The sequence below is a fragment of the Lingula anatina genome, chromosome 1, assembly GCF_051362555.1.
Source record: "Lingula anatina isolate TDL-2025a chromosome 1, LinAna3.0, whole genome shotgun sequence".
NCBI lineage: Eukaryota > Metazoa > Brachiopoda > Lingulata > Lingulida > Lingulidae > Lingula > Lingula anatina.
Genome location: NC_141767.1, coordinates 52,996,042 through 53,019,550, shown reverse-complemented (window position 1 = coordinate 53,019,550; position 23,509 = coordinate 52,996,042). Strand labels below are relative to the sequence as shown.

Sequence of the window (23,509 nt, the reverse complement as noted above, 5' to 3'; positions counted from 1 at the left end):
TACGTTAAGGAAGTGACTACCAGTACAGTAACTTATTCCAAAAGCAAGGGGTTATTTCATTACGTGCGCTCATCTTCAATCCCCCGCATCGTCAGCTATACTACCCGGCCCTGTATCATTCGTTATTCCCCTTCCATCGATTCTGAATGATATTTCTAAAAATGTTTCACTTTCGCGTCTCGTTTTTTTTTTATGTTTTGGAGTGTTTTACGCCTATTACACATGACTAAAAGACCACGCAAATGTGAAATAATGCACTGAATAATGCCGTATCATAGGGGATGTGCAGAGTTGTCTTGAAAAACACCGCCATCTAGTGATAAATAACACGTCGTCTGCTCAAAACAGGTGCCCGTCGTTTGCCGTTCGTGGTGTGTGCAAAAAATGACAAACCAACGACCAATAGCACTGTGAAAATGTAAACGTGGAACTTATATTTCAATGAAATACATGTAGTGATTTGTGAGGAGTCTCGGATACAATTGTGAAGAGTGCAATCTCACTAGCTGACAAGGCGATTTCAAATTTTTTGACAATGCCTCACTGTATTCCACAACAAGAACAAAAAGATCATAGAACGATGGGACAAAACAGCAGAACTCCGATCCGAGGTGAAAATAACAAAAATGGACTGACATTCCTACAACAACTTGAACAAGTTGATGAATCGGAGGATGTTTGTTTTACTGAATTACAACAGTTACAGAAAGAAAGCCCAGAAATGGTTTTACGGGGCAATATTGATGCTGATCTACGTTGTTTGATGTGGTTACCAAAATATACTTTAGACTGGATTTGTGACATTGATAAGATTGGAAAGAAAAAAGATGGTATGCGAGAAAAAAAAAAAAAAAGAATAATCGTCGCTTGAAGTTTTTAAATAAGATTGAATATTCATTGGGCCCAAATGTGATGCAACGATGCTACTCTAATTATGCCCAAAGTAATATTGGTTCTTCAAAACAATCTTTAACAAATTAAGCTAAGAGTAAACATGAAAATGTTTAACTCCAGATACTCTTATTAACTTAATAAAACACTTAATATCAAGATTTTCCTTTGAAAATATTGTCAAAATTTGCAATACTGTACATAAGTGGTGAGATGCTATTTGGGGAAGGCCTGCATGGTCTTTTATGTAATTATACCATTTCAGTATCTACTAAAAGACCAATTCAGAATCTGCCATATAGCTACAATGAAATCCTTAAGATGGCGTTTGAGGAACGGGGACCTTTGACCGTGGAAGAAATTTATCAGTGGATTATGTAAGTTGTGGGACAAATTTTTGTCTTTCCATTTGGCTATCAAAGAATCCCCTAATATCTAATATGATAATAAGAAATTGTAGGGACTCACAAAACAATAAATTTCTAATACAAGTAATTCATAAAGCAAGAGAGTTAAAGGGATACGTAGTTATTTAAAAAATACATAAATTTCAAGTTTACATTTATTATTCATTTTTTAAATATTAATTTATTTACAGGAAGAAGTTTCCTTGCTTTCCAGACAAAGACTACTCATGGAAGGTATAACATTTTCTGCCTTTTCCTTTTTTAGGGGAGGGGGTGTTGAATGGCTGGTTAAAGGTATTTAAAATTCATATCTTAGCTAGTGTTGTAGTGATAACATAATTTGATATCAATTGTTTTCCTGGATCATTTTTTTCTGTATAGACAACAGTTATTTTATTACTTAGGCATCAATAGAACTTTGAAAACTATTTTTATTTATACTTTTTCTTTTAAGAATTCCATCAGACAAAAACTAAGTACAAATATATGGTTTGTCAAGTCAGACAAGACAGGAAAAAAGCATGAGTGGAGGTATGACAGAAAGAAAGAAGAATATGCCAAAGAGCAACCTTCTAAGAGCCTGGAATATATCAAGTTGCATTGGGTGAGTGACCAAAAAGTAAAAGACTGCTGTCAATCTCATAAGTGTGACTTCCAGCTCTAAAAATCACTTACATTGCTTCTCAACATTTTTAGTTCACATATTTTTCATCATATTTGAGATATTTTGACAGATTTTAACTTACCTATCAAATATATTATTTTGCAAATTAAAACAGAAACTTTTGTTTTAAAGTTTTAGTCTTTTGTTTTATAGAAAAAGAAGAAGCTGCAACTTATGGCAAAGAGAAAACAAACCAAGGTCAAGAACACGGCTGTAGTTACAACAGCAACTACTATCAGTACAGCAGTTCCAGTGCATCCATGGCAAACCATCCAATCTGTTCCAACTTTTTACCCATGGGTCACTTCCATGATAGCACAGGCACCTACTGCTCCTGCCTCAGAGTTTAGCTCAAGCTTTCTTGAACTCATTTCACCTACTTTAGAGTACTCACGGATGGAACAGTCCCCATTTTCTAACCTGCCCTCTACTCCCTTGGCCAAGATGACTCCATATAGGTGGCCAGAAAGTGGCAAAACAATCAGAGGTAAATGAAAAAAATATGGCACTGTCCTAGGGCACATTCCCATAGATTTTAGATCAATCTATCCCCGTGGGGAGTCTCACTAGATTACTGTCAGATAATCCGGCTTAAATGTCCGTCCTGCCTACTACAAGCTGTAAGGGGGTAATTAACTTCCGTGCGTGCTCAGCTGACTGCAATTTAGCGTGAACTCCCTGGGAGTTAGGTCGATCTAGTAAGATCGATCTAAATCTCTGGAAATGCCCTTTTATATTCCATCATATTAGTCTCTCCTTCACTCTTTATGTACAGACACAGGTGTGTCTGTACATGTAGCCATCACCTGCATCCATCGTCGCCATCATGCACTTTCATTAAAATATCCCAGCTTTACTTCCCAGAATAAACATTTGCTTTACTTTTGGTTATGTAGTAAATCATATAAGTAACAAAAGTCTGGTACCAGACTAAAGTTTTGGAAAGATTTAACCTGAATGGGTTATTGCATGGGTATAATTTCTTTATAATGTATTTCACATTTTTATTCTTGAAACCTTTGACATGTTGCTTTCATGTAATAAGCTTAAATACTTAAACTGGCATGTTTTCATGCAGCTGGTCTATTTCTAATTTCTCATTTAATTTTTCAGGTTTGTTGAATCCCATCTCGCATGATGACATTCTGTCAGAATGTGGTCTTCTAGACATGCAACCAAACACAAGCACTATCCATTCTATACCAAGTCCAGCATTCAATATCCCAGTCAGCATTGCAGAAGCAGGGCAGGGTCTTTTTGATGAAATTGGTTAAACCTGGAGGATACCTACATTTCAGTGATACTTTGGGTCAAAGGAAGCCTACATACCTTGCCTTTGAAAAAAAAAAGGACTCTTTAAAATTGGTCTGCACACCAAAAAGCATGTTTGGAGCATGTGCAGAAAAAGATTGGCCAAACTTACCATTACCTGCCAGATTTAAACATCTACCTACCTTGTGCAAGCTACTTTTAATGTTTTTGACCCTATGTACAAGTTCATTTTCAATTAATTGAATATGCATTGCATGTGCTTCATGAAATTCATTTTATTTCATAAAATCACAGAAAAGCTGCATGAAATCAACACACAAAAATGAATTATAGCTTTTCAGTTATTTTATGTTAGAAGGTACAAAACAAAACAAAAAAAAAAGATTTAAATTCTCAAATGTAAACTTTCCATAAGAATTTCTTGGTAATAGTAGTGCTGCCAGTGCATAAGTTTTAAGTTTTGTAAAAAAAAATCTTTCATTTAACAAAGGCAAGCAAAGTTGGACTACTGTCCATGATAATGCTCGTCTCAGACATAAAGATTTTTAGAACTTGGTTTACAATAACATTGTGCTGATAATAAAAAGTTCTGAAAAGAGTTATGTCTGATTAAAACATAACCACACTTTCTGAATCTTTTGTAAATTATAAAATGCATACCCCTGCTCCTTAATTGCATTTTGCTCTTACTGAAAATACTAGGAATGCTTGTAACTGTTCACTTGGCTTACGCTAACATAAATAAAAAAAAATTTAAAAAGCGTTGTTTTTTTTTTTTTTTTTTTTTTTTTGCAAAATTTGCAGTCTCTTATTTGGTTAAAATAATCAATTCTTCAATTAGTACACTGACATTAACATTTAAATGGTGGAAATACAGATAATTTAAGATGCCCAATTTGAAGGTAGTGTCCTAAAATACTTATACTTTAATTAAGAGCAATTATCTTTCAACATCAATTCCCCTTAATTTTGACTTAATATAAGATCCCACTATAAGGAACATCAGAATCATAAGATCTCCTTAGACAGAACAACAGAGGAAAAATTAACTTAGCATTTTAAGGAACCAAATTTTTACAAAGCTGACATGTAGCAATTGTACATTATTGTAGTTATTAACTTAAAGGGATAATAACTCTTCGTTTTGGCCAAAAAATGAATTTTCCTGGAGTGAACAACAATTTTCCCATGCTTACCAATGGTTAATGAATCCATTTTTACATTCAAAGTTAGTCCCTGTTTTTTTTCTAAAAAGTTTGGTTTTTTGTTAAAATCTCTTAAGAGATTATAACAGAGTATAGAGGTCACGTGATCTGAAGACAAGCTCAGATATCAAAATTATAGCTTTAACTGCTGTTTTCGTCGTAAAACAGAATATATTATATTTCTATGAGTTATTCACAATGTTTTTATTGTGAAATATAGATTTCATACGAAGAGTTATTATCCCTTTAATGCTGAGCTTATTTCTAAAATATCTGGCAAAAAAGTTTTAGTGCATAAACAATTGTTCAAACATCTAAATCAAATACTTCTAAATGTAACAAATTGAACAGTTCAGTTTTGAACCTTAAGTGCCCTTTGATTCCATGTAGTTAGTTCTCTAAATGCATTACTGCTTAAAATTATAAGGAAGTATTCAAAAATGTGTACCTTAAACACTGGGACCTTAAAATGAATTAAAATCCCAATAATGTACATACAGTTAAAATTTCACTATTGTGATTGTCAAAGAAAAAAATCATAATATCTTTTTATGTGAAATTATGGCACATTTGAAGAATAATAGCTGTAAAACAGATTGAAACATGACAACTTAAAGCTGAACTTCTTACTAAAATTGCAACACTAGCAGGATTGGAATTCCAAGTGGGAATATTCTTACAACTTTTCAACATGATCAATAAAAACAAACAAGATTCATGGGTGCATCTTACAATATCCAGAATAAAACAAGATAAAATCAAATATACCTGTAACTTAAAAAAATTTTTACAACAACAAAACTTGAATTAATACTCAAACATTCCATTTTAAATTAAAAAGAGAACATATTAAATATGCATACAAAAATATTGTAATTCTTAATTAACTTATGAAACATGTTCATCAATATCCTGTAATTTCTTCCACTTCTTTAAACTCATCATAGATTTCAACAGGCTTCTTCACATATTTTTGGATAGTTTCATCAATAAATTTCATCCACTTGCTATTAAATAAATCAACAGCTGCTTTCTTCTCTGTATCTGTCATTGCACTGTACCTATGACCAAAATAAAATCGTGCAGAAATACAAAATAAGTCATAAATACAAAACTGTCAGTCAATATGAAAACTATTTGACAAGAAAATGCATTGCTAACTTCATCAAGCCTGAGAACATAGCAGTAAAGCTCCCCAACAGACACATTCATTACAATACTGACAAAAACAGTTACATTATAAAACAGTCCAAAAATGTAACAATTGAAGTAAACAAAATATTTTGTCAATTTTGATGTATTATTACATAAAGTTTTATTGCATAGTCACTACCGATTTCAACCATGTGCTATTACAGGGCTTGACATACCAAGTTATTTCTGATGTTAGTCTAAAATTTAAGTCATCCTTGCCCTCAAATTTAAGTGGCTTGCTAATGGACCATTTGCCTGATATAAATAAGGTTTCAGAGAGCCCACTCACACCCAAATTTTTATATTAGATTTAAGAAATGCCTAAAATATTTTGTCAAGCCCTGGATCTGAACATTCAGAAAATGTAACTAGCACAGAGTTTTATATCCATGGGAATCTTTACCCAAAAACTACTAAGTAAATCTTTATCCAAAATCTACTAAATAAATTTGAAGTAAAATAAAAGGTATTAGGACAATTCCCCTGGACCCCCCCCCCCCCCCCTCCCCCAAGAATATATATTTATTTACAAATATGAAGTAAAGAGTATTAAATTTTTTTTATGAATTCTAGGAATATTTCTTAGTGTGCTGATGCAACTCGAGGATACAGAATATTAATTTTATTAAACAAATTATTTTCATGGAGTACAAGTACAAAAAAATTTAGAAATAGCAGTACAGAAAATTTCATTAAAAATCTGATCAATGCATATCTCCAGGTAAGGGTGGAGTAAACAGATGATCACACTCATCCAGGTAACCCTTTGATAAATTAACTGTTACTTTTAATTGCTTCATTGATTAAGTAATCCTTGAATCAAGATGCATCTCTAGGGAGAGGTGGGGTAAACAGTTTTTCTCCCTTATCCAGGTATCCCTTTGATTATCTGGTGCTTTTAATGCATTGCTCGACTACTACCAACCTACCCACCACACTAAAAATATTCATAAAATATGTTAACCTGTTCATCTGTTTACCCCACCTTTACCTGGAGGATAGGTGGTTATACTTTGATTAGATATTTAATAATACTTTCTGCACTTGTACTCAATGTAAAAAGAATTTGTTATAAAATAAGTTTTTCAATGATGAAGTTGTATTGCCACAATGAAAAATTAATGAAATGGATGAAATGTTTTGAACTGTTTTGTTATCACACTCTTTACTATATACTTGTATATAAATATATATTGCTTGGGGGGAGGGGGGTGATCATCCGAGGGGGGAATTGTCCTAGAATAAAATTAAAATGATTCGTCATTCACATGGTGAACTACAGATATGTCAGATGGCAACATTGACAACATAGTAATCAGAACACTTACAGTACATACTATATAAAGTTCCAAGAGATTATTACATAATTTTTAGGTAATTAATCTTGTCTGTTAAATAGTAATTAGTACAAATATAAATAAATAAAACACGATTTCCTTGTTGTGAACTTCAAAAATCACCTCACCTGATAGAATCCAGGGCTAGTTGCTTCATAGTTGCAAGATCAGCATTCTCCCCAGCTACACCCATGAAAACTTCATAAAAATCATCAGATAGACCAGTAGCACCCCATACTGAGGGGTCATCTGAACTAATCACGACAGGGTAGCCATTTGCTAGCAAGAAGGAAGCTGGGTGAACTCTAAGGTCATCAAGCAGACCTAGAACCTATAAAGGAAAAAAATCTTCACAGAAAAAAAAGAGCAAAATAAAATGAAAAATAAGCTTTTAGTCCAGGGTCACACTTCCATAACACTATATTTTAATATCTTAGAAGATTAAATGCATAAAACAAACACCTTATGAAAGGTAGACAACAAAAATTACACACAGTTATTTAACAATGAAATTCAAAGAAAAGTAAATTTCAAGGCAAGCTGAACAGTCATACAGTTTTTAAAAGACTGTTTTCAGCAATTTTCAACTCAACAACAGACAAATTTGATCTACAACAAACACATAGCTTATTTGTTATAGGATGAATACAAATGGCTTAAAATACCACGAAAATGTATTTAAGAACAAAAACATACATGAACAATGTAATGGAGACACATATGCATTAAACAGTTCATCCTTCATGGCTGTATTATTCCAAATTTATAATTATACCAGCCATCATCTTGTTGTGGCAAACTAAAACTCTACCTGATTAGAAATGGGATTGACTTCTAGAGGCACATCCTTTTCCCTGATCAATTCTAAAGCCTCAGGATGTTTGGTGATAGCGAAACCATGGCCAATACGTGAAGAGTTCAAAAGTAATGCATCAATTAAATTATTGTCTATATGGGTTCCTTCCCAGTCTGTAAAGAAATGAAAGCATGCTTGGAGTCAGAGATCTTTTTAATATATCTTTATTCATACCACTCTTTTACTTGGGCTTAAACTGTATGTTAATGTTTCAAGGGATTAATACAAAGTTAATTTAATTGATGTTTGGTATTACATATGAAGCACTTAATGCAGTGCCTTAGAAGTATTCTGTATGATACCATCTGACATTTGTAAACATCAATGAAGGAAGTGCTACAGTAAGATACATGACTAAATAATATATTAATGAACTCACCAGTCTCCCCAGCATGAAAGAAATACTTAAGGTCTATAGGTGGGTTCTGCTGTGACGGATACAGCAATTCATTGAGGTAATAAAGCAATGGATGACCTGGATCTTCTTGTCCTACCAGATCAAAACCAACAAAATGCGTTGGATATTTCTGATGTAACCTAATGGCTTCCTTGACAGCCAATCCAACATCCACTTTTGGAACATTCCTAAAAGACAACAATGTAAATAAAACATGAGAAGGGAAATGTTTGTATTTCTCTTTGATTTGCAAAATGTACAATTCAGACTATCATCGCATAGATTGGCTATTATTTTTTACTTAATAAATTTATTATCATTTATTTATTCAAAACTCTGCATAATCTCAAACACTGGTTGATTTCAAAGGCACTTATCAAATGGATATCAAATATGCTATCAGCTGATAGTTCACATCCTAGATTGAGATAACTTAACACCAGAATACTGGGTCTGATTTCGTACCAATCATGAACAATGCAAAATGCAGCTGACAGCATTTTAATTTGAAATGCAGCCAATATTAGACCACTGCAGCCAATATCAGACCTTATGACATGCAAATACATCAAATTTAATGAAACATTAAAGAGAAATGTGTTCCACTGTCATCACATCTTTCAGAATTCAAACAAACCTGATCACAGAATAAATAATTTTTGCTCCTGAGAAATCTGGAAAATCCTTGACAAATTTTTCTGCAACTTCACTGTAAGTCTCTACTATCCAATCTTTATCATGGGTAGTGCCATCCAATTCATACACCTGTGAATCATAATAAAACAGTAATAACATAAGAGGATTTCCAGTTAAAAACATTCAATCTACCTGGATAGGATCCTTTCTAATGGAGGTTACTCCACTATACCTATGTTGCTACCTGTTGGTGCCCAGAAATGCATCTGGTTTTGTACAGGTAATCAAACAGAAGTGCTTTAACCAAGGATACCATAATTATAGGGCTGGCTGCAAACAGGTTTGACTTGTCTTTTACAAAGCAAAATTACTCAATACATGTTTTTCACAAGAAAATGAAAGAAAATGTTACTTACAGAGAGATTTTGGTACATTGTCATGCATTGTGTGCATTCAAGTAAAAAACAATGATATTTTAGGAATATCTATTTCAATTACAACAACATATATAAACTGAATAAGTGAATCAGCACATCTGCGTGTTAAAAAGGTAGGACATGCACCTTTTACTTATCAATCATGTCTGCATTACATGCATACTAAACCTCCAAATATATGCTACAATGTTATTTACCAGGTGTCAAATATAAATATATGAACATAAATAAAGGTATACGCTGTTCCCATATCTACCTCTGAGAGCAAACACCTGACTTCAATATACTGTACATTGTCTTCATAAAACTCTTTTAGGGCCTCATAGAAGTAATCCTTGAATACTGGAGCGTACATGATTAGACCTGTAGCTGAATCTAGAGCATCTAGAAACTTTTGCCAGACAATGTTTTGAGTTGGATATGCTTTGTGCGGGTCTGGTACATTTAGGGTCATATGTCTGTACAGTCTAAATTCAAAGAAAGAAACCGAGAGTCAAAGATTTACAAAAATAAAGTCATCATTTTATGCATACACTTCATTTCCTATTGAACAGATTGCTTATAAATTTTGAAGAAAAAAAAGTATTTTAACATCAGTCAGCTTTGCTTTAGCCATCACATTTATGACCAGTTTCAACAACAAAACTCTAAAGAGAAATTAGATTTCAAAGTCTTTAGTCAAACCTCATATGTAAAGGCACTGCAACTTATTTTACTTAACAGTCAGTTCAAATCACAAGAAAAATACTTACACTTCATCAAACTCTGTAGTATTTCCATAAGCTAGTCTCCATGACTCCAGTGTTTTCCAAGGGCAATCTGTAATATTCAAATTTGGAAATTTATTAAAATCGATTTGATATCAATAAAAACATCTTTTCAAATGTGAAATGTGTTTTACTACTTTTATACTTCAAACCATTGATATGGAATTTGTTAAAAATTTAATAATAGGCCTACTTATGGCTGTGCTTTGGCACTAAATAAAGTTTGCAAGGATTGTTGATGGTTGTAGTCAGTGTTAGAAATTAAGGCTGGACTGGGGCCGACAACTTTCAGAACAGGTTGAGAAGTTTTCCCACCCGGCAGACATTCGAGCAAGCTACTTTTCAAGATAGCTGAACTTTCGGTCCAGCAACTAATTTTCCTAAGATGCAAACACTGGTTGTAGTTTAGTATGGTTAGTTTATGTGTAATCAGAAACCATTGAACTTTTCTAAGCCTACAGTATGCAGACTAATCTAGTAAATCATATACAGCTCTGTATTCATGGGGAAACTCTAAAACCTGCCATGACATACCTATTTAATACTATATACTGCATACTGTGACAGTGTACTTGCGTACAACCTATCAGAATGTAACCTGTTCGTAACTCTGGATCACCCCTTACCCTAAACAAGATTGTATCATACAAGGATACTACCCAGGCCTGTGGCCTTGAAAAAGATATGAGGTTCATAGAAGACACACTTTTGCCAAGAAAAAGGTCCAGCCTTCATCAAAACTTCACCTGGCTTTTATATTATCACATGTGAATTTTGCAATTGAGGTCCACTTTAGAACAGAAAAGATACCCTCCCCCTTGGAAACTGTTACATATGCTACACATGTCTAGAGATGGTGATCCAGCTATTAGTACAAGTAAATATGCAGTGCACTCAATTGCTTTTTTCTGTAATCAATACTCAGTTTGATTTACAGATCATACTACCACCTTTACAATCTATCCAAAACAAGGAACAGTACCAATTAACCAGTAAAATTCAGAAAGTGCAAACTTCATTAACATAATTTATTTCTTTTATTGACTATTTTGATTTATAAAACTTTGAGGTCTTTCAAATATTTTAGCCAACCCCATCATAAATTTTGAGAAAATAAATACATTTCTTATCTTTACCAAATATATAAGTAACTTCGTTAAGTTCAACTGGGTTCTAGCAATTGCTCCCACAGAAAAAAAGAAAATAGTACCTGGATTAGATGGTATAGAAGTGAAGAACCGAAAATGGAGGATTCCTGTTTTTGTGTTGTTGCACATGCAAGCGTGGGGTCTATAAGTGGCATTCTTCACCAGCCATTGTACATCAACCAAAGACACATCGTGCAGATGGAGAGCTGCTCCTACAAATCACAAAAAGCATTTTATAGTTACCTTGACTCATTGGGAGGGTGTTGAAAAAGTGGAAATGGAGTTTTCCTGTAGTTTGGTCAAAGCACATATATGCATTTGGTCTGTATGTGACATTCTTAACCAACCAATCAACATCAACCATTGTTACATCGTGCAGTGATAAAGCAGCACCTGGATTAAAGAAATATGTGATAACAGAATCATTGTAGGAAATAGGAATCAATGAAAAAGACCAATGACAAATCATATTTTTAATGGCAGATTCCCATAAACAAAATGGTCTATATGGATCAACCCAACTCTGCAGAGATTCATGCTGAGTGCAATCAGTTTAACAGATTAACACTCCTCCTGGCTTTAAGTAGAATACAGAGCAGCTAATGATTATACAAGTTTGTTGGAAGCAAAAAGAGGCATGTCATTCAATAAAGCTGACTGCCAGAGTCTGCGCAGAGTTGGGTTGATCCACTAGACAGATGGTGCTTTTATGGGAATGAGGTCTAAGGGACCATTCCCACAGATATTTGGATCAATCTAAGCATGGGAATCCAGTCTAAAACAGGAAATGTCTTATACCTGAAAATCTTCATTATATGCTTTTTGTTCATTTTGTTTTACATCTTATAATGCAAAATGTGTTTCTATGTTATTATTTCTCCTAAACTAATTTTCTTATACAATCTATTTGTCATTCCAGTTTAAAATATATACAGAGTTCTTACTTATAAATTCTTAAAAGATACTGTGTAAAATAAAACAAAAGCATTTTGTTCAATGACAGTTAACAGTGTCTAAAGTACACGTAATGCTCATGTACAACATATCTTGCACAGTTACTTTAGGTAACATACGATTTAAACCGGACTTCTGAATGTTTGTCTTACCCCCAGACTAAGTACTGAGTACCTTAACAGTATATCATCATTTACAACATGTGTGTCAAAGTGCAATGAATCCCTAGAGCTATTTCAGGAGCAATACTTGGGGAGTAGTATGTATATTTAGTGCAAGTGCAAGCTGACCTTTAGTCCTTACCTTTTGGCATTCTCCTTACAATATCATATATTTCACTATCTTCAATATATGCCTTGGAATAGAAAAAATGTAGGGCGGCTGGATAAAAGCCGGTTTTTTTGCCATGGCGGATTTCTTCAGATTTGTGGTTCATCAGGACCGTGTTGACAGTCTTTTCCTTATCTGTCAATTCTATTTTCCCTCCTGTTCGCATAGAGTGTTCTGTCAATAACAGCTTTGCCCTCTGTTGTAAATATGTGCCATTGTTCACAGCGATTGATGGATGGATACAATAACATGTTATCACCCAAAGTAGCACATGTAAAACATAAAACATAGTGCTTGATTTGCTGGAAGAAAGATAGCGAATATCCGCCACCTAAAGTGTCTAACGAAAAGTAAGCTTGCTGTAATTCTCACAACCTGACCTCTTGTCGACCTTGTGAAGGTGAAATTTTATCCAATGCTTAAGCAATTTCTCACCATGGCTTTGATTGGGTTGAAACAAGTAGAAGCTTGTGGTTTGACCAATCAGGCCGGCATTCACATTTCGCAGCCACGTAAACAAGAGGAGCCGCAACTTGAGTTCAAAATAGTGCTGAGAAAAAAAAAGAATCGCTATACCGCAATTTTTTGCAGTTGGTGAAGGTTAAAAACATCCATATCAATCGAAACGTGTAACTGCAAGCCGAAACTTAGGTTGTGTGGGTAAAGATATCCGCAATCTAGGCCGTCCACTGCCGAAGCAAGGGACAAGGGACGACGATTGCAGGCAACCAAAACAACGAGTGCGTACGTGGCGATTGTTTTTCCATCAACCATGTCTGGATGGGTATCCTCTGTTTACTCGTGCATTGTTAAGGTGAGAAAGGTATACTTGTAAACTGACCTTTGATTTATCATGATGTTGTTGTAGAGGATTGTAGTACAGCGATTGATAAAACACTGACGTTAACATATCACATAATGATAAGTCGCCTATTCTGAATGGGGCCACTGTGTTTTCAAAATTTGTGTTCAAGCCAAATTTAATTTTGGTTACAGAGTAAAAAAAAGTAATTTTGATTTTTTAAATAATATTTTGATAATTAAAAATAATTTGGAATTTAGTGACACCCCCTAGGTTGCATATTTTTCACTTTAACATATATCCAGATTACTCTTTTCCACATTATACTATACCCCCTCTTTTTTGCTTCTATTATTATTCTTGTTCTTACTATTATTATTATTATTCTTGTTCTTACTATTATTCTTAAACAGAAACCTGCTTCAGAACAGGTTGAGGTTATATTAGATCCCAATGATGTGAAAGAGACTGATGCTCCTGAGTACAGTGCTGACAAGAAAACAGATAATGTAGAGGGTAAATATTTTTTCTCATTGTTCCCATTAATAGCCTACTAGTATTATATTCACAATTTGATAGTTTTCATCTTCTAATAGATCACCAAACCTCTAATTTTTGTTAATTTATTCATCATACTGTATGATAGGCAACATTAGTCAAATGAGTCAAATGTAGAAATGTATGAAGTCATTACATTAAAATGAAAAAATTATTTTGTGCAGCAAACTTATTTTAGTGTCATATATGTCAGATTCAACATCATTTGCTAGACCTTTACTTTCTGAATTCATTCACAAATATTTTTTGGTCATTTTCTCCACAGTGGGTGTCCCACAGCTTCCTAGGATGATATGCATTGCGTAGAATTTCACCACATTGCTGAAAATTTATAAGTCCACCTTTACAGATTTTCACACATTTTCTAGTCTTGTAAGATATTGGGTATTGCCAACAGACTGATCTCATGTGATTTCCATTGAAATAAAAACTTACTTTTCATATCAGAATTATCAAATTCAAATTCAGAACCCCAGCAATCACCAGGAATGGTGTGGCGACTATCTAGTGGCGTTTTCAATACAGCAACTGGAGCTGTCGGACTGGGAGTTGGAGGTGTAAAGTGGGCAGCAAGTAAAGGCTATAATGTAGGAGCTGCAGTAGTCAGTGGGTCTCAAGCTGTTGCCAGTAAAGTTCCAGTAGTCAACAAATTACCAGGTCTTTCAAAGAAGGACAAAAGTGATTGAAGTAATGAAACTGAAATATGTTAAGAAGTTATTTTTAAACTCCACTTTACGTGTCAAAAACAGATTTTTTCTGATGAAACAATTTATTTTGGTGCATGCATTATAAAAATGCAAAAATGTTTTTAACTTACACAAGGTATATAGATATTTATCAGACAATGCTTAATACCTTGGTGATTATGAAAATGGCCCGAGTCTGTTATTAACTCATTTGCAGTTTACTTCACTCAGTTTTACTGGCAAAAATGAAAGAATGGCGCTTTAAGTAACTAAGTGTAGGATTTTACACACCTAGTAAGTACATACACCACTAAACTTATCCTGCTAAAATTATCTGAGGACTAAGTAATACTCTACCATTTTTTAAAAGATAAATATCAAGAATAATTTCAAAAAGAGAACAATAAGAAAAAAAACGAGTTTACCACTTTCTGATATACCATTTCACCCATTAACCACCTTGGAATAGTTCTAAATTGTGCAAGAATGGAACTTGAGGGATGGCAGAATTTGAAAGATTATTGCTGAAGTAAGGTCAAGTACTTTTTAATTTCCCCAGATTGTTTTTGAGTTATGGTTGAATGTCAGGAAAGAATGATCAGATGTTGGTTATTTGCAAAAAAATACTGTTTACCCCAATAAATTCATGTTTTTCAAAAGTTTGATCATTTTTTACTGTAAAATCCTACACTGTGCAACTTAAAGGAGTGTTATATTTTACTTAAGGAGTATTATGTAAAATTGAAAATAGAACATGAAATCGAAGCAACCCATGCAGGTAAAAGGTCACATTCATTTTATCATTTTGTTTTCAGTCTTGTATGTCTTAAATCTTAAATGCTGTGTATCGGCAATCAATTGCAACAAATGAATGGGTCAGATGCCTTCAGATTGCCCTAGTATAGGAAACAGGAAATATGTTCAACTTAATGCCTAAATTTTAAAGGTCAATCACTAAATTATAAATAGGGAACTATCTTTGCAGACAATCCCTTTCTTACAAAAATGATTAATTTCCATGTTGCAGAGATCATTGCAGGAATTTTGCATTTTTGAATAGTTATTTGCATTTATAAGCTTCTAGTTCTACTGGCATATCCTTTAGAACAAGTAAATGAATATGATGTTAGATTTTAACTTATCTGAAAGAACCTGTTTCAAACCAGGTTGTTGTAAGCAATTGGATTGGATTGGCATTTGTTATTAGCTGTTAACTCTTATCATCTTGTATGGCTGTAATTATGGCTGTAAGCCTTGATGCATCATATTTCATGGAAATCTATGCAGTTGTTTGATGTAGATATGAACATCATTTTAGCAAACCGTCCCCATTTATTTATAAATGATCATCATTTATTCACTGCACTTTGACAAGAATATCATTTGCATTTTGCTTACATTTTAACTTAGAGGAAACTTGTCAATTGATGTTAAAACTTGGAATTATGCTCCAATTCAAAATTGACATAGGGTAGTAAAATCAATTTGTATAGAATGTTTCTAAACTTCTAAACTCTAAAGGTGTTCCTTTTTTTGTAAGTGTTGTAGGTGAATGATGTAAATAAAAACAATCATAAACAATGGTGCATAAAAATCTGTGATGCTTATTCTATTTTGAAAATTCGTAAGTTGCATGTTTCCTGGAATTGGTGTTAAGTAATATAAGCATGTTGCAAGAATAGTACTTTAAATATTTTCAATTTTTTTCTTTAAAAAAGAGAAATCTTGTCATTGTGAAAAGGCATGATTGAATGGGTGCTATTGCCTTCAATGTTCAGAATCCAACCATTTGACCTGCACAATTATTTTGTCAGTATGTGTAGATTTTATGCATAGATATATTTGCCATGGGATATTGTATCCTCGGTGTTATAATGATCTGTAATATATAAAGGTTTCATAAATACATCTAAATGATCTCACTTAAAATGTCAGACTTTCACTCCTTGCAGGCTTAGCACATGAATGCTCAGTGGTAACACAATACATTCGAGAAGTCGGTTGTTTGCCATTACTACAGTAGTAAAAGCTCTTAGATTAACGTGTGGGTTTTCAATCCCTCATAGTACATTTAAATTGATTAAAGGGATGACAGCTCTTCATTTTGATGGGAAAAGTGCCATGAAAAGAATATTCCTGGGGTAATCGTCATTTTTCTTTTACTTTTCAATAGTTAGTGAATCCTTTATGAGAATCAATGTTGGCCTATTTTTTTAAGTTTGGTTTTTGTAATAATTTCTGAAAAGTAAATTAGGAGTGTAGCCATCTATGAAGGTTCACATGATCAGATGGTATGCACAGATTTCACCATTCTTGTGGTAAAATGGAATTTATTATATTGCTATGGCTGCATTCAGAACAGTGGACTAACTAGTCTGAGGGTCAAATATGGCAATCCACTAAAAAGCTTGCCATCCAATCCCCTAATAGATATTGTATAGATTCCTGGTGGGGAACTTTTCAAGTGGGTGGGCTATATATTTGACCCTCAGACTCGTTAGCCCACTGTTAGGAATGCTAACATTCTTAACATTTGTTAGTAGCAATGTATTTATTGCAGAATTTCGAATCTCATATGAAGAGTTGTTATCCTTTTAATGGAAGGCCTGTCAATTGCAAGTCACCAGATGTTGCAATTTTTCAGTAGTCAATGGTTCATCAGTAATCTATTAAGATCATGTTATTGCATTTATACTTTCAGCATAATGGCCTTTACATAGTACTTCTAGTCAACATGTTCTGGTCTCTGTACATATGTATTGGCAACTTTACTTAGTGTCATTTAAATAGTAAAAAAAAAAGGTTCAAAGAGTCGGTGATAATAGCCAAGTCATGCATATTAGGCAATTTATTGTGAAGAAAATGTTTTTATCAACATTTTTTTTTCTTCGAATCTTTTCTTCCTTTTGTATATATATGCCATACAGAATACATTTCTTGGGTTTTGGAATGGTTACTCATTAACATATTATTGTTCCCAGTATTATGTTCACAGTTATATGTTTATATAGAGAAATAAATTATATATTTACAACAACAAAAGAAGTGTTGATGTCCAATAGTATAACAAAAATTAAAACAATTCCCAGAATAAAAGCATGTGTCAAAAAAAAAAAAAATAATAATAATAATAAATAAATAAAATAAAAATCCAGTCCTTTTGTATAAATGTTTAAATAATGTGTCTCCACCTGAAATCCCTCCTATACAAAGGATCTTCTGGAATACAATTAGGGAATGTGGCATTAGATGTGTAGTTTTCTATAATGTCCATGCAGTCCGGTTTTGGTTTATTTTCTGCAATATTCACTCATTGCACTCATTGCACACATTGCTTAATACCTCTTATGCAGAATTTCTGAGTGTACAAATCACTTGAGAATTGCAGTCTCGCATATTTCAATACCCAAGTGTTTTGGATCAAAGCAGCACCATATAAAATGTGTTTTGAACTTCTTCCAATGGAGAATATAAGATAAGTTAATTTTTTGTCTTTTTATAATCTGCTACACTGTCTGCTGCAAGGATTTTTCTTTTAGTTCCATTGTCATTTGGTGATATTTGGTCTTTTTGGTTAATTGATTGAGACTGGTTTTCTTTATCCTGCAATTATAAAATGACAAACAGAAGTATAAAAAAATTCCATGCATTGTTTTAGTAGTACTTTTACATTAACCCTTTTTCAGGCAGGACTCTTGATTAAATAATTGAAATAAATAAAAAGATTTGACACATTACCTTTGCAAGCAAGTCTTTAGCATATTTGGCAGTCCATTCTTTAGCATTCCTTATAAACAAAGGCTTGTTGTACTTGAACTCACTGGCCTAAAACAGTCAAGTCATGCAAGTATGTACCAAGTCCATATCAACAGACTGGTCTGACATTCTTTATTGTTCAAATTCACTCACCAGATATAACCATATTACACACAATTTATGGCAATATCAGATAACAACTGTGTTCATAATGAACAGGTGGCTTTTTATACATCACATCTATCAGTATGACATGGTAAAAGAAAAACACTGATTATAAATACAAGTCCAACATGACAAATTATTCAGACATAATCTATCTGCATTTACTTGATAAACTGGAACATAACACAAACCTTAAACTTATAATAAGTTGGCAAAGTACCAGTCAATTAGACTGGGTTCCCATGCCTAGATCGATCCATCTGGATCAACTTAACTCCCTGGGGGTTCAAGCTAAATTGTTATCAGCTTAAGAGGCTTAAATGCCTGTCACACCAAATCAGCAAGGGGGGTAATTAACTTTCTTGCACACTCAGCCTCACCCGATAGCAGATAGCAATTTAGCGAGACTCCCCGTGGAGATAGATCGATCCAAATATCTTTGGGAATGGTCGCTTAGAATGGATATGTTACAGTTATTAGTGTTTGACATCTGACTTGCCTTTTTTTTTATAAAGAAATTAACAACAGACTATTCGTAAGTGTAAAGTGATTTTCTTCAATCAACAACTAATATTGCTATTACCTAAACTTGTAAACAATTTCAATATTAGCTGTTGATTGAAGAAAATCACTTAACGCTTACTCTTATGATACACACAGCTGATGAAATTCTTCTCGAACTAGTCTGTTTCTATGATGCTTTTTACTGTTTATATAGGTTTCTGGTTCAATTATGTCAGGAATATAATCAAACATTCCAAAAGATATCACGACAAACTCATGAAACAACAGTCACTGGATTGAAAAAATGTTTTCATTGCACCATGTGGTAACTTACAATGTCAGTCATGAGTGGATCCTCAGGGTTAGGTTCTGCCATTAACAGTTGTACAGATGTGAGAACTGTGGATATGTTTAAGGCTGGTTTCCAAGCTCCCTGTTAAGGGTCAAATGATAATAGATTAAGTACAAGATATAATTGTTAGAAAAAAAAACAAAAGAAACAGGAAAGACAGATTGTTAATCACTGTGAGTTTAAAGCCAACTGACATTGCTGCTTCCCAGTTATTGGAATAACAAGATGTACAGTATACATTGCTCCAACTCCAGCATTGGTTCCAGCTCTGGAGACAGACACTGTGTCACACACTATTGCATTTGTACATAAAAAGCAAAATACAAGATTTTTTAATTTTAAAAGGCAATATGGTGATATAATAAAAGCATATACAGTACCTTAGGTGGCATCTTCAGTGTATCCAAACATATCCTCCCAACTGTATCAATATTGGGATGATGGATTGGTGTAACAAAGTGAACTTTGGGAGGTTCAAATGGATACCTTGAAATAATGCTTTTAATATTTTAACAAAAGCAAAACTATAACAATCTGAAAATTATAATTTCAAAAATCACTTTTTTTCTATTCTTCTCAGTCTTCTCTTTGCTGAACCATCACATGGATGCTTCAGTTTTCATTATCACAGATGACATACTCAAATTTTTTTCTGATATCATTTACTCATCAAAAAATAAAAAAGTAGTCTTGTGAGTAAACCTGTCAAAATATTTCCATAAGTAAAAAAGAAGCAAAAATGTAGTTTTTATATGTTTTGAAATATTTGCTGTGAAGGTACTTTTTTCTTAAAATTTATCTTTAACTTCAGATTAATATGTTTTGGTGTACCTTTCTGGCAAGTGGATATCCAGCTTGAATACCCCTCCTTCATACGGCGTACCTTCACCTCCAATGATCTCTAGATGTAGAAATATATATATATATATATATATATATATATATATATATATATATATATATACAAATTACTAGCAATTATCAATGTCAATAAATCATCAGAAATAGATAAACTCAAGTTAATTAATTAGTATGACTAAAAAAGATGAAAATATTTTCTGAAACAAAGCTTAACTTTGTAAATGGACGAAGTCGGAGGTTTAAAAACAAAAAAAAAAAACAAGATTTTGAACACGCACTTTATATCTTAAAACTACATTAACCACGTCTTTTTGCTGAAATCATTTAAAGACAATTAAAACGGATAAATCTTGGTCATTTTCAACAGAAAATGGATGGCCACGTTGACATTAGCATTTAAAAGGAATGTGATTATGGTAGTTATGGTAGAGATGTGACTTACGAGCTTCCAAGTGGTCGATACTGTTCTCGACACTCCAACACGATATGCCATAGGGTGGTGAGTCTTGCAACATCTGTAACTCACGCTTCATTCGTGCAGCACGATGCATTTTTTTAAATCCCTTGTGTTTCAAAAATTATCGCGTTTCTATAAGTGATACAAATCATTCGTCAAATCATTTTTCGCGGCATTTTGCATGTGCTCCTATTTCAATGACGTCACCATTATATTTACACCGTAACTGGTGATGTCTATCCCATTGCCAGTCGGAAGCTCGACTCCAGGTTTGATTTGGAACTATGTCGGAAGACGTGACCCAAGGGAAATGTGAAAACACAATGTTGAAGTCCAAAAACGCAGATGTACCAGCATACGTTACATTCTGCAACAGGACTTCGAGAAATGTTGATATTTTCTGGTTAAATTATAAGGGGAAACGAGTGAAATACTGCAATTTATCGCCTCAACAACGAAACTTTTATGTAGACACCTATGTTACACATCCATGGGTTTTCAGAGAAGCTGGTACGGAATATATCATGACTGCAAATAAAAAGGACGTGTTTTTTCCTAAAGCATGGGATGGTGGACAAGAACGAAGCATAACGTACATTGATATCCCAGGTATATATTCAAGCACATACTGGCAAAACTTTTCTATTCGTCAAATGCATGAGTGGATGAGAGTGAATAATGGTGCAGGAGAATGGATGTGAAAGGTTTATCTGTGTGGGTAATATCATAATTTTGTTAGGGAGACCATTAACCTGTGAAAAAACATATTGTGGGGGAGTAACATGAGGGGAATGGAAGAAAAATTCACCCCAGGACAGTACTACTACTACATGTACTAGAGTAGTGCAGATACATATATATACTGGTACTAAAATCAGTACATTGCAAGCAGCTTATTTGATTTTTACCGACTGTGGTAATCATCTAGATAATAATTCCATGGAGGAAAAATAATTGAACTTCTGATGGACTGGAACAAAGATAAGGAAACCCTTTTTTTTCTTTTTACAAAAATATTCAACCAACCATCTTCAACTGTTCCACCCAGTGCAACCTACGGCGTATATATATATATATATATATATATATATATATATATATATATATATATCGATGCACCTACAATACTTTTGCTTCCTTTCCAGTGTCATAGTCTACCATAAAGCACACATTGTACAAATTATGGTTAAAACAATTTTGTTTAGTGATGGCTCCATCATTTATACTATTTTGTTGGATTTTTTAATTTTCAGTGTATTCCTTGAGGGAAAGATGTATTCAGGTTCTTAGGAAACTACTCCCTAAAGAGTGTATGGAAGATCTGGACATACCCAAGTTGCTGAAACAAGAACTGCTTGACATGCAGTGTCAAAGTCATGATACATATAAAAGTGTTCAAAGCAGCACCCCATGACATACACTACATTGAAAAGTCTAAATTGACCAATAATTCACTGTGATCATTCATTACCGACTGGATGACCTTACTAGTAATTAAGTGGATCTCTGCCCCCAGAGCAGAGGGACATGGATTCAGCTCTGCCGGGAACGTACCAGTTCTTCTTAAAGAGTACCCACTGTCTCCCTGCTTGGCACTTGGCTCTGTTGGAAGTAGAGGTTAGGTACCTGGTCTGACAGTGAAATATTCCTTTAGTATGCCAGCTTTAAGCACCACGTTTTGCAACGCCTACCCGGGTTGATGTAACATCTACAGTAAATCTGAATGTACTCCATACAAGAGGCCAGCAGAGTGGTGCAGGTAGTTTTCCTGGACCTCTCTGTCTTTTGACCAATTGGTAGCAATTTTTTTTATAAAGAGATGATGAAGCCTGAACTATTTAAAGTACTAGTATGTGTACTTGGTTTGAGGGTTATCCAATGGCTGTTTCTATTTGGATTTTTATCTTGTGAGGACAGAGTTTAGTTTCAAAAGTTTCCATAAGTTACTGTCTCAAATGGCAAATATATAGAGATTTTATTAAATTCTTTAAAATTTTTTTGACTAATTTCAAAGTTTTTTTATTTATTTTATTTTTATTTTTTATTTTTTCATTTCAGTAGACTAGCATGTAGTGTTTCCTGTGGAATTTAGTTTCATTAATCCATCCAGGTGTCATTGAAGTTCTTGATGACAAACTACCCTGGTGCTGTACAAGCTTGTCAGCAGCATGTTGTTGGCAGATTCATTGGACGTCAAGTCATAGGCACCCCGAGTGTCAGGGCACTGTAAAGAACTCACTATACCTGTTCATGTGTTGGCTTTATGGTGCCCCTTAAGAATAGAGACAATGTTGAGTATCTGTCAATCAAAGGAACTGCTCTGCAGTGAATCTGCATTTGAATGTCATTAGTCCAAAATGATATGTAAAACAGATTTAATTTTGCTTCATTTAATTTCATTTACTGTATTTAAGATGTTAATTGAAAAATAAATAATATATTTTTTAAAAGAAAAAGACATTCCATATGTTTTTGTATTTTATTGCTTATCAAAAAAAAAGTTGCACTTGGAGATACAAACACAATACACGTGCTTGCCAAGTGCCAAGTTTGACATCTACACTGTATGTCCAATACCTCTATAAAGACTGCGCAATTACTTCACCAAATTTAATGCATTCTACAGTGTAAGACAGCTGTGTTTTATGGAAAATACATGGATGTGTTTTACAATTTCTGGGCATGAGCTTTTTCCACAGAAACACAAATTTTTTGAAATTTAGTTCTGGTCCAGGGTTTAGCCAGGTAGAGGTCCAGCTGTAGAAAGCGTGTCCAAGCAAAGGAATATCTACACTGTATTTGACGACTGGACGACATTTTTAATATTCTCATTGTCAAAGATAAAAGTTAAATCAGACTTGAACATGCGAACT

At 33.7% G+C, this 23,509-nt stretch overlaps 5 protein-coding genes across 11 annotated transcripts; 3 read left to right on the top strand and 2 right to left on the bottom strand.

Moving 5' to 3' along the window:
- Positions 1-383: 383 nt before the first annotated feature.
- Positions 384-3,340, top strand: LOC106163860 (uncharacterized). Its single transcript, XM_013541562.2, has 6 exons — positions 384-830; positions 1,157-1,268; positions 1,490-1,532; positions 1,753-1,902; positions 2,116-2,449; positions 3,076-3,340. Exons 1-6 carry the CDS (start codon positions 536-538, stop codon positions 3,234-3,236), a joined length of 1,095 nt encoding a protein of 364 aa, XP_013397016.2. The 5' UTR covers positions 384-535; the 3' UTR covers positions 3,237-3,340.
- A 360-nt stretch (positions 3,341-3,700) lies between these two features.
- LOC106163859 (adenosine deaminase 2) lies at positions 3,701-12,905 on the bottom strand. 2 transcript variants are annotated; one of them, XM_013541561.2, is made up of 9 exons: positions 12,469-12,905; positions 11,455-11,604; positions 10,049-10,115; positions 9,553-9,763; positions 8,861-8,988; positions 8,206-8,411; positions 7,782-7,939; positions 7,099-7,301; positions 3,701-5,500 (listed from the first exon to the last, which is right to left on the bottom strand). In XM_013541561.2, exons 1-9 carry the CDS (start codon positions 12,782-12,784, stop codon positions 5,344-5,346), a joined length of 1,596 nt encoding a protein of 531 aa, XP_013397015.2. In that variant the 5' UTR covers positions 12,785-12,905; the 3' UTR covers positions 3,701-5,343. The 2 variants fall into 2 exon arrangements, with proteins under 2 accessions (XP_013397015.2, XP_013397014.2); XM_013541560.2 differs by lacking the exon at positions 11,455-11,604 and adding an exon at positions 11,274-11,423 and having other exon boundaries at positions 12,469-12,904.
- Positions 12,906-13,017: 112 nt separating this feature from the next.
- On the top strand, positions 13,018-16,470 carry LOC106163864 (transmembrane protein 263-B). The gene is made up of 3 exons (XM_013541565.3): positions 13,018-13,309; positions 13,711-13,813; positions 14,324-16,470. The coding sequence occupies exons 1-3, from the start codon at positions 13,268-13,270 to the stop codon at positions 14,539-14,541; spliced, it is 363 nt and encodes a 120-aa protein (XP_013397019.1). The 5' UTR covers positions 13,018-13,267; the 3' UTR covers positions 14,542-16,470.
- A 333-nt stretch (positions 16,471-16,803) lies between these two features.
- On the bottom strand, positions 16,804-20,794 carry LOC106163861 (ubiquitin-conjugating enzyme E2 T). Of its 2 annotated transcripts, none has more exons than XM_087015527.1 (6): positions 20,622-20,794; positions 20,150-20,219; positions 19,699-19,816; positions 19,301-19,399; positions 18,280-18,366; positions 16,804-18,144 (listed from the first exon to the last, which is right to left on the bottom strand). In XM_087015527.1, the coding sequence occupies exons 1-6, from the start codon at positions 20,728-20,730 to the stop codon at positions 18,022-18,024; spliced, it is 606 nt and encodes a 201-aa protein (XP_086871653.1). In that variant the 5' UTR covers positions 20,731-20,794; the 3' UTR covers positions 16,804-18,021. The 2 variants fall into 2 exon arrangements, with proteins under 2 accessions (XP_086871653.1, XP_086871660.1); XM_087015534.1 differs by having other exon boundaries at positions 19,699-19,804.
- A 126-nt stretch (positions 20,795-20,920) lies between these two features.
- On the top strand, positions 20,921-23,101 carry LOC106163863 (von Hippel-Lindau disease tumor suppressor). 5 transcript variants are annotated; one of them, XR_015335063.1, is made up of 3 exons: positions 20,921-21,245; positions 21,890-22,253; positions 22,698-23,101. XR_015335063.1 is itself a non-coding variant. In XM_013541564.2 (2 exons), exons 1-2 carry the CDS (start codon positions 20,921-20,923, stop codon positions 22,048-22,050), a joined length of 486 nt encoding a protein of 161 aa, XP_013397018.2. In that variant the 3' UTR covers positions 22,051-23,101. The 5 variants fall into 5 exon arrangements, 1 of the variants encoding a protein (XP_013397018.2); XR_015335061.1 differs by having other exon boundaries at positions 22,695-23,101; XR_015335060.1 differs by having other exon boundaries at positions 21,890-22,395.
- Positions 23,102-23,509: the final 408 nt, after the last annotated feature.